This window comes from Notamacropus eugenii, chromosome 6, assembly GCF_028372415.1.
Source record: "Notamacropus eugenii isolate mMacEug1 chromosome 6, mMacEug1.pri_v2, whole genome shotgun sequence".
Classification (NCBI taxonomy): Eukaryota; Metazoa; Chordata; class Mammalia; order Diprotodontia; family Macropodidae; genus Notamacropus; species Notamacropus eugenii.
Window position 1 is genome coordinate 149,476,142 of NC_092877.1, and position 21,127 is coordinate 149,497,268.

A 21,127-nucleotide genomic window follows, 5' to 3' on the forward strand; every position below is an offset into this window, starting at 1 on the left:
CTTTGAGAACGAAGGACAAACAACAACAATTAAATATTAATATTTTGATATATTCTTAACTATGACTTTGGCACATTAATAGCTGCAATCTCCTTGAGGGCAGGGGCTATTTTTATCTTGGTGTTTTTATCAGTAGTGCCTCACACAATGCCTAGCAAAACCAAAAAATATCCACTGAATGGATGACCATACCCATGCAAAGACTTTTTTTTAAAAAACAGTTGAACACATTCCCAATTTGGTAATAGAAAAATGTGATTCACTAAATAAAAATTGGCTTTGTAATAAACTTTGCTGCTATGTATATTCCATTAAAAGAAAATGAACTATGTACCTTGCAATGGGCAATACTGCTGAAAGGCTGTTGTGAGATTAAAATACTAACAACTGATATTTGTATTACATTTTAAAGTTTGGAAAGTGTTTTATATGCATGATCTTAATTTACCTCTAACAACTCTGTAGTGATAGGGACCACAGGTATTATTATCCACATTTTACAGACTGAAGAAAGGGAATTTGAGAGAGACTAAGTGATTTGGCCATGGTCATCAAGCAAGTGAGTATGAGAAATGAAATTCATGCCTAAGTCTTGCCTGACTCTAAGACAGGAACTTTGTTCACTCTACCATGCTGTCTCTTCCAAAGGAGATAAGATACAATCATCCAGCTGTGGTTTCCCTATAGTGGCACGCAGAAACCTCAGGATAAGGAATGATTTTGATATAGTTCATTTTGTGACAGCAGTGGTCATGCAGGTATGCTTCTACTGATGCCAGAATGACTTAGGTCTGACCTTGACCAAATGAAATCAGATTGAACAGGTTTCCTCCTCTTTAGTTAGTCATCTGTCAAAAAAGGAGTGCTGGATTTTGTACCATATGCAGTTGTGTCAATGGTATCCTTTGTTGTACTTTTAAAAATCAATATTACTTCAAGAAATTATTCAAATGTAGCTCTTTAAGAACATACTTGAATGAGTGTTAGCAATACTGTAGTGGCTCTTGGTGTGGAGAAGTCTGATATTTCAAGAATAGGTTAAACCCACAATGAAACAGAATCAATTTCAACAGAGTACACAGGAAAGTGCACACCAAAACAGGAAACAATTCCCACTATAAAACAGCCTAATTAATCCTCAAAAAATAAGCAATGACTTTCAGCAGAAACCTGGCAGCTGGAGGAACCATTACTTTTTTCCTCTACAGTATGGCATAAGCTTGTTGAAATTGGAAGAACACTGAGAAGACCAGTTTAAAAGAGTTGTCAATTGTTGCTAGGAAGAAAAAACACTGGTCATTGGCTCCAAAGATTGAAGCATTGATAATTGGGAAAAAAGTAATTTTTAGTGATGAAATTCACTTTTTCACTAAAGGTTATAGCAAGATCTCTTTAAAAAGAGGTCCAAGTGAGCCCATACAAAGCTGATCATCTTCATCAGGTTACAAAACATCCATCCAATTATTTTACTTCTTAGTGGGCCTGAAAATCTTGTACATTTTAAGGTAATGATGAACTCTGATGAACACCAATATGTCCAGAGGCATAACTTCCCTAACTCCCAACTGGAAATGGAATACTACAATACAATCTTGCCCAGGTCACAAACAATTAAGGAACTGACCCAAGAAATGGAGAATTCAGATACAAAGAATTCAGTGTCCAGGGAACTTATTTCATTTAAACAATATTGAAAAGCTATGGGCTAGAACTGAAAAAAAAAAGGAAGTGTTCACCAAAGCTATGCACAATATTCAATGCAATAAGTGAATTCATGACGAAAAATTAAAGAATCTGAGTCAAAATCTTATGAACTCGATGTTGTATCTTGAAAAGTAATTGTAATAAAAAGAGGATATGTAACATATTAAGTTTTTAAAGAGGGAAAAGTTTCAAAGTTCATACATTGTATAAATCAACAAATTTGATTAATTTTTGTCCCACTTAATATGCACAACACCATACTTGGTTGAATAGCTATGGCACATTTTTAATCTTCCAGCTGACTTCTCATGTCAGAAGTATTCCTGGGCTACCTTTTTCCTGTTATCAATTACTACTTTCTCAGGCAATGTAACTGAATATTATAGTCTGAACCTAATGATGAAGCCATAAAAATATCATGTAATGCAATTCAATGCCAAATATAAATAATTTAGAATTATACACTGCTCTACGTTAGCTGTACTGTTTTCCATGGGCATGGAAATACAGCTGGCTATGTGAGACTATTATCAAGGGGTCAACCCCAAAAAATATTTTTTGAGAGATGGCTGCATTCAAAGCACAATTGTAGGTATTTTGGAGAGATGCCAATAAATGTATGCCTTAAGATGCAGCTTAGCGCCATCTTTTGCATGATACCTTCCCAGAACTCCCAACTGCTAGCGTCCTTTCTTCACACTGCTCTGTATATATTTGTATTTGCTGTTTTTATATCTATGATGTGTATTCTTTGTAGGTAGTTACTTTCTCCCCTCTTAGAATGTAAACTAATTGCAAGTAGGGACTGTTTCATTCTTTGTGCTTGTATCTCAAGCACTTAGCGCAGGTGCCTGGCACACAGTAGCCACTTTCTGACTGACTGATTGTCTCAAGAACTATAGGATCATTGATTCAGAGCTGGAAGAGATCTTAGAGGCCATCCAGTTAAACACCCTCCTTCTGCAGATGAGTGATGTTCAATGGTTTCCCGAAGGTCACAGAAATAGTCGATAACAGATGTGGGATTTAAACTCAGGCTGTACTGACTCCAAAGCCTGGGCTCAGGAGAAACGACATAGGCATGTGAAAAGATAATAAACTGCTACCCTGTACAACTAGCTGAAGGCCAACTGAGTGTAATATAACAAATGTGACAGGACTGACAGGATAGAGAAATTCCTTTGGGCTGGGGGGTGGTTACTCATCTCTTAAGATACTGAAGTACTCACAAATACACATTTGCAAGAGAAAGATTTCCTAGGTTTTGAAGTAGGGTGAGGGCTGTAGGAAGAATGTTGGCTTTGGAGTTAGGGGTTGTTGCTCAGCTGCGTCCAACTCTTGGTGACCCTATTTTGGAGTTTTCTCGGCAAAGATATTAGAATGGTTCCATTTCCTTCTCCAGCTCATTTTCTAGATGAGGAAACTGAGGCGAACAGGATTAAGTGACGTGCCAAGGGTCACATAGCTAGCAAGTGTCTGAGACCAGTTGAACTTATGAAGATGAGTCTTCTTGACTCCAAGTGCAGCGCTCTATCCACTGCACCACTTAGTTGTGTGGAGTAAAGGAACTAGAGCTCCAATCCCAGATCTTCTGTTTACTGCCTAGGTGACCTTGGAGAAGCATTTTCACTTCTTTGCTCATTTAGAAAACGAAGGGCTTGGATTAAAGGACCTCTATGGTCCCTTCCAGGTCTGAATCCAATGATCCTGTGATAGGGTAACAGGGACAAATGACATTAATGAGATCAATTCCTGAGGATACTCAGCTTCCCAGAACCAAAGCATTGCAGAGCTAGAGGGGATCTGACAGTTCATCCAATTTTTTGTTTGTTTTCCTTGGCTTCTGAATGAATGAAATTTTACTGTCTCACAGACTCATTCTAGGGCTGGCTGATAAGACTGATAGATGCTTTTGTATTTTGGCCCTCAGGAAGAGTATTTCTCAGCATTTCAACTGATGAAGGATGGACCAGAAAAAGATATGGTACCTCTAAGCTAGCATCTTCTGGATGCAAAGGGTAAAAAAATTCCAAAGCCGCTCTCACCTCTCTCTGACAGCAAGGTTCCGTTGCTTTAAATAACCCAGAAAAGTGCTGAGAATCCAACCAATCACTTTTTTTGGCTTTGCCCTAGTTTCTTTCATCACATTTTGGAAGAAATCCAATAGTCCATCCTCATTCTGTTAAAAAAAAAAAAAAAAACACAACCAAAAATAAAATTAGAAAAATCAAAATGGTCATCACCCAAGCACAGGGGATGGCTCTGTGGTGCAACTGTCAAATCTGGGAGTCCTTGGCCACGTCTCTGGGCTTTCTGGCTACCCACTGGTATATCACGTCTGATATGTCACCCAAAAGGTTTGATAACTTTTGGTATTCAGTGATACTGTTCCTCTGTATAAGAATTATAATAATGTCATGTTGTATTTATCAAGCATTTCCTTGTGAATGAAAATGTTTTAGACATACTTGACCGTGATAACCCACAGCAATGGGCAACAGACAAGGGGGGCCTAGTTCCATGAAATTCACTTGATTTGTCCCCAAAGTCTTATTTTGGCTATCAGTTTCCAGCTCCCCCCTCCCGCTGCTTCAATCCTCCAACCTTTTTTTTAGCAGAGCTGAAAATACAGCACAAAATATCTGCTTGCTGTGAATTTAATCTTCTCCTCATGCCAACCCTGCAGCCAGAAGGAGGAGCCAGGAGTTGACCCCAGAGGCCAGTTGTGACATGATTCCTCCTCACATCATCTGGGGACACGTGGTATCCTCACGTCCCCACCCCCTTACAGAACAGAAACTCCATGAAGACATATTATTGTCTTATCTCCAACATACAGTCAGGGATTCGGTTGTAGTACAAGTTAGAGACACAATAAATGTCTGTTGTTGAATCATCCCCAAGAGATACATAAGGATGAAACTGTTATTTCCACTTTCAAAAGGATGAGTCCCTCTCCTCTGCGCAAGAGGGAAGGTTGAGTATGGTAGGAGGGTCCCTGGGCTTGGATTCAGGAGACCTGTATTCAAATACTGACATTAGCTAGAAGTTTCTTCATATGCTGATGTTGTTCAGTCATTTCAGTTGTGTCTGACTCTGTGACCCCAATGGGGGTTTTCTTGGCAAAGACACTAGAATAGTGGCCATTTCCTTCTCTAGTACATTTTTAGAGATAAGGAAACTGAGGCAAACAGGGTTAAGTGACTTGCCCAGAGTAACACAGCTATTAAATGTCTGAGGCTGGATTTGAACTCAGGAAGACAAATCTTCCTGACTCCAGGCCTGGCACTCTATCCACTGCAGGACCACTTAGCGCCCTTCCTCACCCATCTCACCTATCCCTCGTTTTTGGAAGGTTATGTGATCCAATGGAAAGATGGTGGGATGTGGAGTCATAGGAACTGGGATCCAATCTGTGTTCTGCTACTTGTTACCTCATATGACTGAGCAGGTCATTTTTTCCCCTCTTGGGCCTGTTTCCCCATCTGTAAAATGAGGTGGCTGAGATGATCACTAAGGTCCCTTCTAGCTCTAAGCTTATGATCCTACAAAAGCAGGATCTTCGTTCATTTGAAAGCACCATAATAATGTAACATATGGCGTGCTTCAGTTACCACTCGAGTGGGAGTCACTGAAGTGCCTGAGCCTCTTCTAGCTAGGCCTGGCCCTCCCGTGCTTAGCTCTTATACACTGGGCAGCTCTCATGCTTGCCTTCTGACAAAGCCTTCCCTCTCCTCCAAGACCACCAAATTCAACAAGGGTTTATGAAGTCCCTCCATTGTTCAATTTAGTAAACCTTTAGGTGCCTGCTATGTGCAAGACACCAGAGACATAAACACCCACAAAAAAACTACCTGCCCTCATTTCCAGGGTGAGTAGGTGCTGACAACTGACTAAAGAGAAGCAAATGCAGCTTCTGAGCCAAGCAAGAGGACTATCTGCTGTACCACCACTGTGGCATTAGAAATGCACCTTAAAAATGGAGTGATTCCCCCAGCTCCTTATACTTTCATAAAGAGTTATTGATCCAAGGTGTGTCATTCCCATCTACTTTGGCTCAGGTTACTTTCTGAAACATGAGAAAATATGAAATATGGCCTGTTCATAGAAAGGAAGGCTTCCATTTTCCTGTCTGGAAGAGCAGAAAGCTCAGAATTGATCAGATGCAGTCTATTTCAGTATATTTTCCCCCACGCTCTAATAACGCAAATCAAGTTACAAGTCCCCTGAAAGTTTCTTTGCAGGTTCATAATTCAAACCAATAAGCATTCATTAAGTATCCACCACGTCCAAAGCCCAAAAAACCCAGCCCTCAACAACCACAGAAACCATACCTGAGCTCAAGGGCCTATTTTTGGGGAGGAGAAAATAGGCTACAGGTAGTACAGGAGATAAACCTGACATGGAGTCAGGAAAGTCTGACTATATGGCTTCAGATTCTCTTAGCGGTTTGACCCTGGACAAGTTAATTTAACCTCTCTCTCTGCCTTGGTTTCCTTATCTGCTTCCAGGGTTATTGTGAGAAGAGTATCTTAAATCATTATAAAAATGCTAGCTATTTTTATTACTGTGGTTGACAGCAGGGGCTGTCTTTTGCCTTTCTTTGAATCCCCTGCTCTTAGGACAATGCCTGATACATAGTAGGTGCTTCACAGGTGTTTAATGACCAGATAATGGGAAGACAGAGTGAGCTCCAGCAACTGCAGGTATCAGATCAGGAAAGGCTTAGCTAGGGTCTCTAAGAATGAATAAATAAAAATTATTTGTTGCCAAGCATGGTGATAAGTATGGGTATGGGGAGGGAAGGCACTGTAGGTAGGTCTATGTAGATAGAGTGCCCTTGTGTCCTGAAGAAGACTTTTCTGGAACACAGGAGAGCCTGGAAACAAAGAGGGAGGTGTGCAGTTATAGAACAGAGCTCTCACTAAGTAAGTTCAGTTCTTAAATTTGAGACTGCAGATGTTATAATATATACATGGGCACACATTCACTAAGGCAGACGCGCCATAATAAAAAAAATCCAGATGCCCTTTGCAATAGAGCTAAATTCTCTGGTGACCACCCTACTGAATAATCCCACAGTCTTCCTTCTGATCTTTTTCTTAGCTCAGGCTGTTATTCTGCTCATGCTAAACCAGGGCAGAAGGCCATCTTAACAGCCAAAACTTTGCTACAGATAAAGGCAAGTATAAGCAATTTGAAGGAGTTTTACTTTAACTGTTCAGGGGAAAAAAAGTATTCCAACTCTGACGCTGGTGCAAAGCCCACTGGGGAAGCTCCAAAATGGGAGCGGCTGCCTCATCCAAATCAGACGGGGAAAATTCCCTTTGTTCTTCTCTCGACAGCCAGTGAAATGGGCTGTCAGGAGAACTCTTGGCTTTGCCAAAGAAAGGTTTCCTAAATCCTCCTTGAAATACTGCACGCCTGAACTCATGGGCTCAGCTGAGTTGCCAAGATGGTGATGAATATCTACTTCTCTACCCTTGGGTGGTTTTCTATTGGATGGATAACACAGCAAGTCAGACTTTTGTTTGTCTTTTCATGTCAACTCTGTGATGAAGCCTCTCTGAGCTGGAACTGTACTCCACTAGGGGATACATGGTTTCACTCTTCAACTTAAAGCAGCTGAAAAAATCTGAGCTTTGTGATGGGGGTGGCGGAGTACTGAGGGAATGCTATTGGCTGCCCAGAGAATAATGAGTCAATAAAAGTTGCATGCAGGCCTTTAGTCCAGGTGCCAGTCTATCTTTATACCTTTTGCTTGTGCAGAAGACAACATTCTGAGAGAGTTTCTTCTCTTTCTTTGAGGGAGGCAAATGCTGATTAGTTTGGCACATGTCTCAGAAGTCTCTGGTGACTACGGTAGTGCTGGCCATCTGGTTTTGTCAGGAAAACAGTGAGCCAGGAATTCCCTTATTTAAACATCGTATTAAAAGCAAGGCCAAAAAGGCCATTCCATAAAAGGGCTTTTAATGTCCCCATCAAAGGCTGTGTGTGTGTGTGTGTGTGTGTGTGTGTGTGTGTGTGTGTGTGTGTGTGTGTGTGTGTGACTGACTCCTTAGCACTAATCTACCCCAAATGACAGGAAGCTCTGGCTTCGGCTCCACAACGGCCTAGTTCCGTGGCTTTTGACACTTTCTAATCAAGCCTTCTGCAATGCTGGATTTAGCAGGGACTGACAGCTCCACCTCCCGCACGTGTACCGGATGGTCTTCCCTGCCCTATAGCTGAAGAACATCTTTTCCATATTTAATCAACTTTCCAGGGAAAGCTTAGGTCACACAGTCAGCCTGTATCATCCCTGCTACTTAGCAGTGAACAGAAATAGTCAAGGCTAGGAGCTTGTCCAATTATTGATATTAGGAAGGGTGCCTGGACCCATGATTTCATCCGCATATGGAACTCCAGCATGAGCAAACTACCTCTAACTATGCAGGTTGACTGCTTCTCTGCAACTTAGTGCAGCACCGGGGTTTGTGTCATGGCAGTCTGAAGAAGCCTATGAGCTCCTCAGAATAATGGTTTCAAGTTTATAAATAAAATGCAAAGGATTACAAAGGAAAGCAAAAGTCAGTGAAAATAAATGTGCCCCCCTTCCCCATCCACATCTAGAGCCCCCTGAACACTAGCCACAGAACCTGTCTTGGAGAGTTGCCTAAAACACTCAGGGGTTAAATGTCTTGCATACTGCAGAGGAAAGGGAGCTATGTTTACAGCTTGTCATTTGGGTCCCAGGCCTTCCTCCGCCATTTACTAATGGTGTCACCTTGGAAAAAATCACTCCACAGAGCTCTCAGGGCCTTGATTTTCTTTCCCACCTGATGAAGATATTGGATTAGGTGCCCATTCAAGGCCCATCCAGCTCAAAGACTATGATCTCATTTTCATCACACACTAGCGTGACTGAGTCAACAAGCAAACAATAGGGCCAGATAGAAAGTCTGGCTATATCTATTAAAAGACCGAAGATCAACTGACACAACAGAAGAAAAGGAAAGACAAAAATGACAAGTCAGGGAACAAAGGAGGTTTAGAGTCAGAAGACCTGAACTCAAAGCCTGATTCTGTCATAGGGCTGGTCACAGTCTCAGGTTTCTAATCTATAAAATTCAAGGCTGGACTAGATGACCTCAAAGGTCCCCTCCCCTCTAGATATAGGACCCTATGTTCTGGTGAACTGGAAATGTGGCAGGAATCAGGTCTGGAGGCAGAGTTAAGAGCTAGCCACGTAGCCCAGCTGGTCAAAACTGGTCCAGCGACCAGTGACCAGTGACCAGTGTGTGAGGTGTTACCTGTACCGACAGTGCTTTTATCTATCTAGTGACTTATTATTTGACAGCTGCAGTCCTTTTCAGGGATTCTGAAAGCATTAAAGGCTAGCCCCCAAAATCTGCAAAGAGAACATAGGAACAAGAAAGGGAACACAAACCTCTTTGCCAATCTGTCACATTTTATTCCTTGCTTTGATGATGGCACAAAAATATACATATAACAGTTTAGAGATTCTGAAATAGTAAGCTGGGATTGAGGATAAATAATTGTTTGCATTTATGTAATGTTTGCCAAGTGCTTCACAAATATTATCTCATTTTAGCCTCACAAGGACCCCAAGAGGTAAGTGCTATTATCTGCCCGTTTTTTGATGAGGAAACTGAAGCAGGAAGAGGTTTAAGTGATTTGTGCAGTCTCACTGCTAGAAGTGTCTGAGGCTGGATGTGAACTCAGGTCTTCCTCATTCCAGGCCAAGCTCTCTAGCCACTGTGCAGTAATTAAGTACTCAAACTTTTTAGTGATTAGTGATTAATAAAGTACTTTTCTGGCCAGGGTGGAGTGATCGATCAGTAATTGCTATCTCCCTCCCCTTGTTGACCTTGATGAGCCCAGAGAATATCTCCCTGGGAAAAATCCTGGAACAACAGAAGGGGTAAACAGACTCTTAGCCTGTGAGGCTAGGAAAATTGCTAAGGAGGGTCCTTCTTGCTGTGGCTAAAGGGGATCAGTGCAGGACCAGAGTTGTCCCAGACAACCCCATCTCAGCAAACCAGGAGAAGATCCTGAGTCCCAGGGGGGTGAAGCCTGCAACCACCAACACCAGGACCCCAGCAGTGCCTGAGCACCCCAAAGGAATCGGGAAGACTAGCACAGATGAGATCACCAACTGCTGAACTTCCCTATGCTGTAGCTCAGCTGAGAAGACCTCCTGTGGTGAGACCACCCCTCCTCCACACTTAACAAGCCAGCTCCAGGGTAACTTTGGGGAAACCCAAAAAGGCCTCACCTGGCCTCTGCTTTCTAATACTAGCCAGTTCAGCACCAGGTAAGTTGCAGCATTTTACCTTCTAGCTGAAAGAACCAGAGGCCACAACACACAAAGCCTCAAGTTTTAGGCACGACAACTGTGAGACAGAATCCCCTGTGACCCAGATGCAGAGAGCTACTTTAAAAGTTGGGAAAAGGGTGATTATCATGAATAAGAAGCAAAGCAGAAAAGATCATAGAATCTTTCTATGGGGACAATGACCAAAACACAAATACCAAAGAGGTCAGCATTGAGACTGTACTCATATCTGAAACTTCAGAAGGGAATATGAACTGGTCTAAAGCACAAAGAGCATTCTTGGAAGAGCTCAGGAAGGATTTTAAAAACCAAATTGGAGAAATAAAAGAAAAAGTTCATCAATGATTTTAAAAATATGAAAAAAAATCAGAAGAATTTAAAAGGAACATTGGACAAATGGAAAAGGAAGTACAAAACCTAACTGGAAAAAATAACTCCTTAAAAGGAACAATTAGACAGATGGAAAAGGAGATGCAAAAGTTAACTGAAGAAAACAATTTGATAAAAATTAGAATCAGGCAAAAAGCAGGTAATGATTCTATGAGATATCAAGAAACAGTCAAACAGAATCTAAAGAATGAAAAGATAGAAGAAAATGTAAAATATCTAACAAAAAACAACTGACCTTGAAATTAGATCCAGAAGAGAAAATCTAAGGATTATTGGTCTTCCAGAAAGCCATGATGAATAAAAGAGCCTGGACAATATCTTTCAAGAAATCATCATGGAAAATTGCCCAGAAGTCCTAGATACAGAAGGCCAAATAGTCATTGAAAAAATCCGTTCACCTCCTCAAAGGGATCCCACACTAAAACCACCAAGGAATATTGCTGCCAAATTCCAGAACTATCAAGTGAAGGCGATAACACTGCAGGCAGTCATAAAGAAACAATTCAAATATCAAGGAGCTACAGTTAGGATAATACAGGACCTTGCAGCTTCCACATTAAAAGATAGAAGAAATTGGAATATGATATTTTGTAAGGCAAAGGAGCTGGGACTACCACCAAGGATCAATTACCCAGCAAAGTTGAGCATAATATTTCAGGCAAGGAGATGGACATTCAGTGAAATAAGGGATTTCTAGACCTTCCTGATGAAAAGGCCAGAATTCAACAGAAAATTCTATCTTCAAATGTAAGTCTCAAGAGAGGCATAAAAAGGTAAATACAGGGAAAAAAAACCTGTTCCTCAACATGGGCAAACTGTTTACATCCCTATAAAGGAAGATGATACTTGTTAATCTCGAGAATTGTCTATTTATTATGAAATATAAAAGGGATATACATAGATAGAGGGAGTGGGTATAAATTAAATTATGTGATGACAGCAAATGTGATTTAAGGGTGTGAAGGGATCGCAATGGGAGACATGAAAAGGAGGAGCAGAAAAAAATAAAGGAAGAGGCACAAAAATATATTACAGTAGAGGGAAAGAGGGGAGGGAGATGAGCACTGTTTGAGAGGTACTCTCATCTGACTGAATTCAAGGAGGGTGCAACAAACTCAGTTAAGTATAGAAATACAATTAGCTCTGTAGGCAGTAGGAGGGGAAGGGGGAAAGAAAAGGGAGGGGAGGCTAAAAGGGAGGGAAGAAGTAGTAAGGGAAAAGGAGATTAAAAGGGAGGGGGGCTGAAAGAAGGGAGGGGATACTGAGGGAGGAGGGGGTCAAAAAAATAAAACTCTTTTGTGGAGGGGAAGTGAGAACTAAAAGCATAAACAAGGGGAAAGGGGAAGGAGGGAAAGACACAGATAGTAATCATAATTGTGAAAGTGAATAGGACGAACTCTCCTATAAAATGGAGACAGGTAGCAGAATGGATTAAAAACCATAATCTAACAATATGTTGTTTACAAGAAACACATCTGAAACAGGGGCATATATGCAGGCGAAAGGTAAAAGACTGCAGCAGAATATTTTGTGTTTCAGCTGATATAAATAAAAGCAAGGGTAGCAATCCTAATGTCAGACAAAGCAAAAGCAGAAATAGATCTAATCAAAAGAGATAAAGAAGGAAACTATATCTTGCTAAAAGGTGCCACAGAAAAGGAAGAAATATCATTACTAAACATATATGCTCCAAGTGGTATAGCATTCAGATTCTTAGAGGAGAAGTTAAGGGAGTTACAGAAAGAAATACACAACAAAACAATACTAGTGGGGGACCTCAACCTCACCCTCTCTGAACTTGATAAATCTAATCTCCATATAAACAATAACTTAAGGAGGCGAATAGAATTTTGGATAAGGGAGATAAGATAGATCTCTGGAGAAAAACTGAATGGGAATAAAAAGGAATATACCTTTTTCTCAGTGGTCCATGGCACATACACAAAAACTGACCATGTACTAGACCATAAAAACCTTACAATGCAGTGTAGAAAAGCAGAGATAGTCAATGCATCCTTCTCAGATCATAATGCAATAAAAATTATATGTAATCAAAGGCCATGGAAATATAAATCAAAAACTAACTGGAAACTAAACAATCTAATCCTAATGAATGAGTGCGTTAAACAATAATTTATAAAAGTACTTCTCTTATGGAACAGTGGAAAAAGCATCACTCTTAAAGTCAGAGGATTTGAGTAAAAATACCCCCTCTGCCTCTGTCTCCCTGGGCATCAGTTTCCTCATCTGAAAACTAAGGATGTGGGACAAGTTGACCTCTGGAGGTCCCAGATCTATAAACACCATGATCTCATTTTACAGCTAAAAGATGCACATGGTCAATGAGATCGTGTCTATCCTAGGGCACAGTATGAACCCAGCTCTCTGGATTTCAAATCCAGTTCTATTACTTCGAGTGCATTACTAGCTGTGTGATTATGGGCAAGTTACTTTATTCATCTGCAAAGTGGGAGAATAATATGGCACTATCTGGAACCTATCTCAACGAGTAATTTGGAGAAAAGCCTTATAAACATGAGAGCTATTACTATTCTACTCTAGCAGGTTGCCCGTTACATCCTACTCACTATATATTTCTCCAGTCATTGGGCACATGTGCACTATCTCCCCTTCAGAGATTTCACCATAGTTTTCTCCTCCAAGGTACTAAGACCTCTGAATGATTAAAAAACAAAATAAATACACCTCCCCCCTCGCTAAAGAGAAAATCCCCTCCAATTACTAAATTATAAAATAGGTCCTGGTCCTCATAGTTCTCAACTTGATAACGAAGCAGAGGATGATCCTAATAATAATGATGATAAGAACAGCTAATATTTATATGGTGCTTTTAAAAAGGTTTGCAAAGAATGTGCAAATATCACCTTGTTTAATCCTTACAGCAACCCTGCTACTATTATTTCCATTGTGCAGAAGAGAAAATTGAGGCAGACAGAGCTGAAGCAATCTGCCCAGGGGTCACAAAGTTAGTAAGTGTCTGAGTTTGGATTAGACTCAGGGCTCCAGATCTCCCTAACTGTAGATGCAATGCTCTATCCATTGCACCATCTAGAGCACTCAACCTAGAATCAGGAAGACCTGAGCTCAGGTCTCAGACATGTACTAGTGAAGCAGTTTGCCCAATATTACAGAGGTAGCAGGGTCAGGACTTGAATTTGAGTCTCCTAACAATAGATTGATTGCTCTATAATACACCCCCAGAGAAGGTGGACTGCAGACATGGCTAAGATAAACATTTAGGTACATTTTTTCTAAGTTGATCTCATTCAGGTTCAGTTTAGGATGCCTGATTTATGGTTTTGCTTCAATTATTATTAAAGGTAGCCTGTATTCCTCTTAGTGTGCAAATCTCACGCACCACAGGATAGGGGGAAGAAGAACAGGGCTTGGTACGATAAAGCCCAGGAAGAAATCCTGGCTCAGACATTTCCTACTTGTGCCATCTTAACGTAAGATCAAAGCTGTAGAGCAGGAAGGGACCCCAGAGGTCATGTGGGCAGGGGACACATGACTTGCCTGAGGTCACACGGCCAATAATGGTGAGATCTGAACTCAAGTTCTGTGACTAAGAGTCACTGCTCTTGTCAGTCTATGAAAAGTCATTTTTGTTTCTGAACTGCTTCCTCATCTGTAGAATGGGGATATTTATATCACTCCTAAGGCTGTAAAAACAAAATAATAAAAGATAATAACAGCAAGCATTTGAGTGGCATTTTTAGCACCGCACCAAGATGAATCTTGTTATCCTCACTACAACAGTGGGAGTAGGGGATGAGGAAACTGAGGCAGCAAGAGGTTAAGTAACCTGCCCGAGATGAGTAGGTATCTAAGGGCAGATCTGAACTTAAATCTTCCTGCCTCCAGGTTCAATGCTCTATCCATTGTGCTACCCAATCGCTTTCATAAAAGGATACAAGAAAGCTTTAAAAGATTCTTGTAAACTGCCAAGTTCTATGGAACTAAGCCATCATCATTTGCAGTTTTACACCTCGATGGTGTAAGCTCCCTGAGGGTAGGCACCATGTCTCGGCACCCAGCATTCTTGCATGCTCTGTTCCAGTCCAACAGGCCCTTTCTTCCTGACCCTCCATTTTCCATCTGGAGGTCTTTGCCCTGACCTCTCCCTGGAATGAACTCTTTCCCTCCTTTCACCTCACCAGATCCTTCTCCTTTCCTTCAGGAAACAGCACAAGCATGACCTTCCACATGAAGGCTCTCTACTAATGCTTTCCTCAACTGCCTTGTCATTTATTTATAGCTATTCTCTCTATATTTATTCTGATTATATTTATGTACACACTTTTCCCCTCCCCATTAGAATCTAAACTCTTGGTGAAGAGGAACTGTTTGACTCATTGTATCTGCAACCCAAGCACAGTACCAGACACCAAAGAGACTTTCTGACATGGAAGAGAGTTCCTCTGTTTCCAAAAGGAAGAACCAGGAGCAAAGGATTGAAGTTGTAAAGACATAGATTTAAGTTCAATGTCGGGAAAAATTTCTTAACCTATTGGAGGTGTCCAAGTGTAGGCCAGCCTGCCTCAAGACATGGCAGGCTCCAGCTCCTTTGAGCACAGGCTGGTGGGAAGGACCACCTGTTACCCCTCTTGAGGATGGGACAGTGAAGGTTCCTTTTCAGAGAACAGACTAAAGATATAACAAGAATGATGTTAGCAAAATTGCTGGATATAAAATAAACCCATATAAATCATCAATATTTCTACATAATGCCAACAAAATCGAGCAAGAAAAGGGAGAGAAATTCCATTCAAAATAAATAAAGATGGTATAAAATATCTGAGAGGCTACCTGCCAATATACACATGGAACTATGTGAACACAATAACAAAATACTCTTTACAAAAATAAAAGGAGATCTAAATAATTGGAGAGATATTAATTCCTCATGGGTAGGACAAGCCAAATATCATAAAAATTACAATACTGCCTATATTTAATTTACTGATTCAGTGCCACACGACTCAAACTACCAAAGGTAGTTTACAGAGGTATAAAAAATAAAGTTCAACTGGAGGAACAAAAGGTCAAGAATATCAAGGGAATTATTATTATTTTTTAAATAGGAGGAAAGGGGACCTATTAGTACCTGATCGTAAACTATAAAACAAACCTCTAACTGTGCAAATAATTTGATATTGGGTAAGAAGAAAAGAGGTTGATCAGTGGAAGCATACAGCAGATAGAAGGCAGAGGGCAGAGTAAATAAACCCAAAGATCCCAGTTATTGGGATAAGAACTCAGTATTGAACAAAAATTTAGGGGGAAAATAAAAAAATCTGGCAGAAACTAAGTATAGAACTACATCTGACATCATCTATCACAATAAGCTCTCCAGATATGTACATGATTTAGATGTAAAGTGTGACATCGTAAGCAAATTAGAGGGGCATGGAAGAAATTATCTGTCAGATCTACGGATAGGGGAAGAGTTCAGGACAAATGGGAAAGAGGAGTTTGCAGGAAGTGTAAAATGGATAATTTTGATTACATGAAATTAAAACGAAAGAAATAAATTCAATTTAGTTAAAATTAGAAGAAAAACAGGAAATTGGGAAAAAATCTTTTCTCTGGAAAAGGTCTCATTTAAGATATATAGGAAATTGAGTCAAATTTATAAGAATAAATGCCATTCTCCAACTGATAAATGGTCAAAAGATATAAACGAGCAGTTTGCAGGGAAAGATATCTAAGCTGTAAATGTCCATATGAAAAAATACTCTAAATAACTAACAGTTACAAAAATGCAAATTAAAACAACTCTGAGGTAACACCTCATACTCATAAATTGGCTAAGCTGACAATAAAGTGAAATGACAAGTGCCAGAAGGATTGTGGTATAACAAGCACACTAATGCACTATTGTGGAGTTGTGAACTGGTCCAACCATTGTGGAATGCAGTTTGGAACTATGCTCAAAAAGTTATCAAACTCTGCATACCCTTTGACCCAGTGATACCACTTCTAGGCCTGTGCCTCCAAGACATCAAAGAAGAAAAGGACCCACATGTACAAAAATATTTATAGCAGCTCTTTCTGTAGTCACATGGAGTTGGAGACTGAGGTGATGCCCATTAATGGGGAATGGCTGAACAAGTGATGGTATGAGAATGTGACAGAACACTTGTAAGGGAGAATGAAGGAGACTGGTTTCAAAAAGTCTGAGATTTGTATGAACTGATACAAAGTGAAGTGAATAGAACCAGGGAAACAGTTTATACAAAATCAGTGCCACTGTAAAAGATAATCAATTTTGAAAGCCTTAGGAACTCTGATTCACAACGATCCATCACGATTCCAAAGGACTCACGAAGAAACATGCCATCCATGTCTGGATGGATTCAGAGCGCAGACTGAAGAACAGTTTCTTACTTTCTTTTCGGTGTTTGGACACGACTAATGTGGGAATGTGTTTTGCGTGACTATACATATTTGTAATGGGCCTTGTTTTTCTTGCCTTCTCAATGGGTAGGGAATGGAGGTAGAGGGTTGAAACTGAAAATAAAAAAAAATTGAATTAAAAAATAAAAATAAAATGGTAAAGGATAGCTGGGCTTTGTGGACAAAATATGTCTCATAACAAGTTCTGTGTTAAAGTCAAAAGAAAATTTCTGGCTTTAGCTTGATCACCACAAAACTAAAGGCAACGTTGAAATGAGACCAAAAATTTTGTTTAATCATAAAAAAAAAAGTGCCTTACACTTACAAATGGGAACTGATTTTATAATTATAAGTATCCTGCTCCAGTCAGTGGACATGGTACTGTCTTCACCTTCACAGTCTGTAGCTCTGGCTGAGTAGAAGTGATCACATGCCTTTCAATATGCTTTCTCTAATATCTAGCCTGGAGCATTTGTACAACCTGAGGGTAGGGGGAAGATTTACTTCAGATCCACCAAGACCACTGCAGAACTAGAATTGTTGGCACCACAGGACTTAAGAGACCTGGGAGGTCTCCAGGACTGGGGTTCTTTACCTTTTTTTAGGTCGTGGACCTCTTTTTTGGCAGTATGGTGAAACCACTTCTCACAATGTTATGATATTTACACAGGAAATCAATTCTATCTAAACAGTTACCAAAACATTAGAAAGTACAAACAAGCTCATAGACCCCAGATTAAAAACCTCTCATCCAGTCCAAACTTTACCAAATCCCCACTTTTACCTGTTTTGCAGGTGAGGGAGCTGAGATGTGGAAAAGATTTGCTCAAGGTCACAGAGGGAATAGGAACTCAAGTCCTCTGATGCCAGGTCAGTGCTCTAGGAAGACAATTTTCTTTGGATCCCCTTGTTTATCTGGGTCCAAGATGGCTTTTTAGGTAAGTGTAAAATGTATCTTTGTATTTAACTTCTCCAGAACAAGTGATGTTGGCTATTTTTTTTTTTTTTTACAAAGTGGAGACTGACTCTAAAAGCACCCAGAAGCTGGCAAGCAGAGGGTACAATTTTATAAAATGAACAATAAAATCAATTTTGGAAATTGCATACAGTTGAAATACGGTGAGTAACAATGTCAACCAAATGGATTTCCCTAACGTGGCAGTCTGAAGGTGAATGCACTGTACCTCAATTGTCCTGGGCAGTCTAAAGGCAGCTAATATGGCTTTAGATGGTTTTTCAAACTACTTAACTTCAAATGCAATTCTAGGCAGAATATATATTTATCATGGGAAATTATTTTATGGGCATTTCATCTAGGAAGCCAACTAGGACTTCTCAGGCTTACTTAATGCCCAAAGGAAAACTTGGAAAAACAATCCATTTAGCAACAACTCTGTTCATTCATCTACTCAAGATTTTTGTTCGGCTTCTTTCCCCCAGGAGACCTCCTAACCTCTTCTGTGATGTCAGAAACAACGGGCTGTGACTTCAGTTGTTGAGGATGAAATCATTCAAGTAAGGTTTTCTCATGCAAATATCCTTAGAGAACAGTGCACATAAGGTCATTCTGTCTATGCTAATTAGGAGCTCTCTGGTGCAGCATACACCAAAGTTCTACTGGGGTTATTCTCAGCTTCCAAATCTTTAAAAACCACACCACCAGCACCAGCACCACCAGCACCAGCACCGCCAGCACCAGCAGCACCAGTACCGCCAGCACCACCAGCACCGCCAGCACCAGCAGCACCAGCAGCGCCACCAGTGCCAGCACCACCAGCACCAGTACCAGCAGCGCCAGCACCAGCAGCACCGCCAGCACTAGCACTAGCACCAGCAGCGCCACCACCAGCAGCACCAGCACCGTCAGCATAAAAATAATCACAGCCACAACACCTTATATAGATCTTGAAGTGACTGCATATGTACACTATATCTTTCTGCATATCCCTATCCATTGAGCAACAACTATTCTGAAGCCAGAAAGGCTGTTTTTGGTTTTGGAGACCCGATGGGGATTGAGAGTTATTACTTGTCCCTTGCAGATGGGGGGGCAGATCAAGTTATAAACCCAAAGTCACTCAGTTATTAACCGATAGATTAGAAATGGAGCCAAAGGTTTTCATTCTCCCTGTCAGGATGGGGGTAATATTTAGGGGACAGTTGAACACAATGCTGGGTATCTACTACACATTTATAGACAGTTAACTTTGAATGCTCACAAAATACAACCACAGCTCTCAGATTTGGGATCTGTTTGGGAAAGGTGCAAAAAGCAGGGGACTTGGGAATTAAGTACCCTGAATCTAGAGTGGGATTCACCATTACTCAGTTAATGTGATGAAAGCCTCAGTTTACCAACCTGATAAACATTTATGAAGTGTTTCCTCCCCAGAAGGCACTGCGTCAGCCCCAGATACAAAACCAAACTTGACAGTGTCTGACTCCAGAGAGTTTACCGTCCTCGCCTCCAAGTCTGGGGTCAGTTGGACAATCTCCAACGTAATCTGATTCTGTGATTTCTCTTGGGTCCTCCTCTCCTTCAGGGAAAAGGCGAAGCTTTCGCTTTGCCATGTCCCATCAAGCACCCAATACGGCATATCTCATCGATGCTCAAAACATATTGGGACTCACCAAGAACAAGCAGAGTTCATGGACTCCACAAACCCAATCCTATGTAGCATCATAGGCCTTAAGTAAATAGAAAATGGAGAACAAAAACAAAACCTCAGAGTTGAAGAAGAGGGGAAGAGAATTTAAGGCCTTTTTTGTGTCTCAATTTCTTCATCTATAAAACAAAGACAAATTCTGCATCTCAGATAAGTTAGGAATGCTTATCTGCATTGCCACATTGCTGTTTGGCCTGGATTGATGGTTTACCCTGGGCGCATTTAAATAAGAGCGAAAACAATAATGGTAACTCTCATTTACACTGTATTTTTAAGTTTGCAAAATGCTTCCCAGACGATGGATCATCCTGATAAAATTTAAAATGATTCCATTTACACCTACAATGTGATTAAAAAAATAACCCCAGAAGAATTCACACACAACTCAAAAAAAGTATCATACAAAGTGAATAAATTTGGGAGCAGACAAAGGGGGGTGGGAATGACCACTAAATGTCCCTAATTATGTGCCAGTGTTGGGAGGCGGCAGAATGACTGTGGGAAACACTAAACAAAACCAAAGAAAGGGCCCTGAAAGTCCTTGCTCTGTCATTTATTAGCAATTTGCTAAGTCATTTAATCACAGAGCTTGTTTACTTACCTGTAAAATGGGGATAATACTAACCCTACCTACAAGTTATGATGATCAAATAAGTTGGTGAGTGTGAAAGCCCTCTGTGAAATGCTATACAAATACAAATTATAAAATGTGCTTCTTGGGCTACTATTAAAATTAGTTTACATAACCTGAAGCACACACCAATCCATTATCTGGGACAGTTCAGTCCATGCCTGGCAAGTAAAAACCCCCCTGGGCCTAAGCATTTGCTATGGATAATTCACATGCCAACAATCATTCTAAGCATGCAGATGATCATAATTGCCACATATCTTTGTACACAGAGACTTGAAAATTCAGAATCTTGCTGTAATATCAGTATATCTAGATATCAAGTCCCTTAGTCCTGCATTTGAAATGATGGCTGTTGGGTGAAGGAGGTAAGAGGAGGTGATGGAGTTAAGAAATGAAATCAGCTGCAATTTAATCATGAGACAAGGTACCTCGTAATGCACTCAGAGGAGAGAAGGATATGGGTTGAACTGGGATGAGCAGTTGGGTCTAGGAGGCAGGGGAGTTTTTATTGTAGAGACTGGCCTGGCTTGAGAAATAGGAAAGTACTATCTGCAAAGAACTTTAAGAATTCTGGGTGCATGGAGAAGGTCTTTATAGAGATGACCCCTGAACACAGAAATCCATCTCTCTAAATGTTTTATTAATATGAATAACAGTGAGTCATTACCATTTTTGGCATGTGACCATAATAAGCAGTGTCAGAAATAATGACAAACCATTTTGCAAATGTTAAGGGTGATATAAATAATGTAACGATCACTGTAATATTACAGTCCATATCACAAAAACCAATATCAGCACAGATAAAAGGAGAGATGAAAGTTTAGTACTCAAGTTCAGACCCTTGCAATTTCTATCCAAAGGATGGGTGGGTGGCAAAGCATAATGGTCTATGAGTGTGTATACTGCTCAGACTAATCAGAAGCAATCCTCTGCTGAGAGCATGGAGCTCTGATGCTTTGGAAAGCACCCCTC

General features: G+C 40.5%; 1 protein-coding gene across 7 annotated transcripts in view; it reads right to left on the reverse strand.

The window, feature by feature from the left end:
• GATB (glutamyl-tRNA amidotransferase subunit B) overlaps nucleotides 1-21,127 on the reverse strand; it is a 137,514-nt gene that overhangs the window by 48,617 nt on the left and 67,770 nt on the right. For 6 of the 7 annotated variants that reach the window (XR_011969727.1, XM_072621254.1, XM_072621255.1 and 3 more), the window contains one exon: nucleotides 3,750-3,883. Coding sequence is in view for 6 of the 7 variants with exons in the window: in XM_072621254.1 (XP_072477355.1) it covers nucleotides 3,750-3,883 (134 nt within the window). In the remaining variant the exon portion in view is untranslated. Of the gene's footprint in view, nucleotides 1-16; nucleotides 3,412-3,749; nucleotides 3,884-21,127 lie in introns of those variants that run through there. The other variant, XM_072621256.1, reaches the window with a different exon arrangement.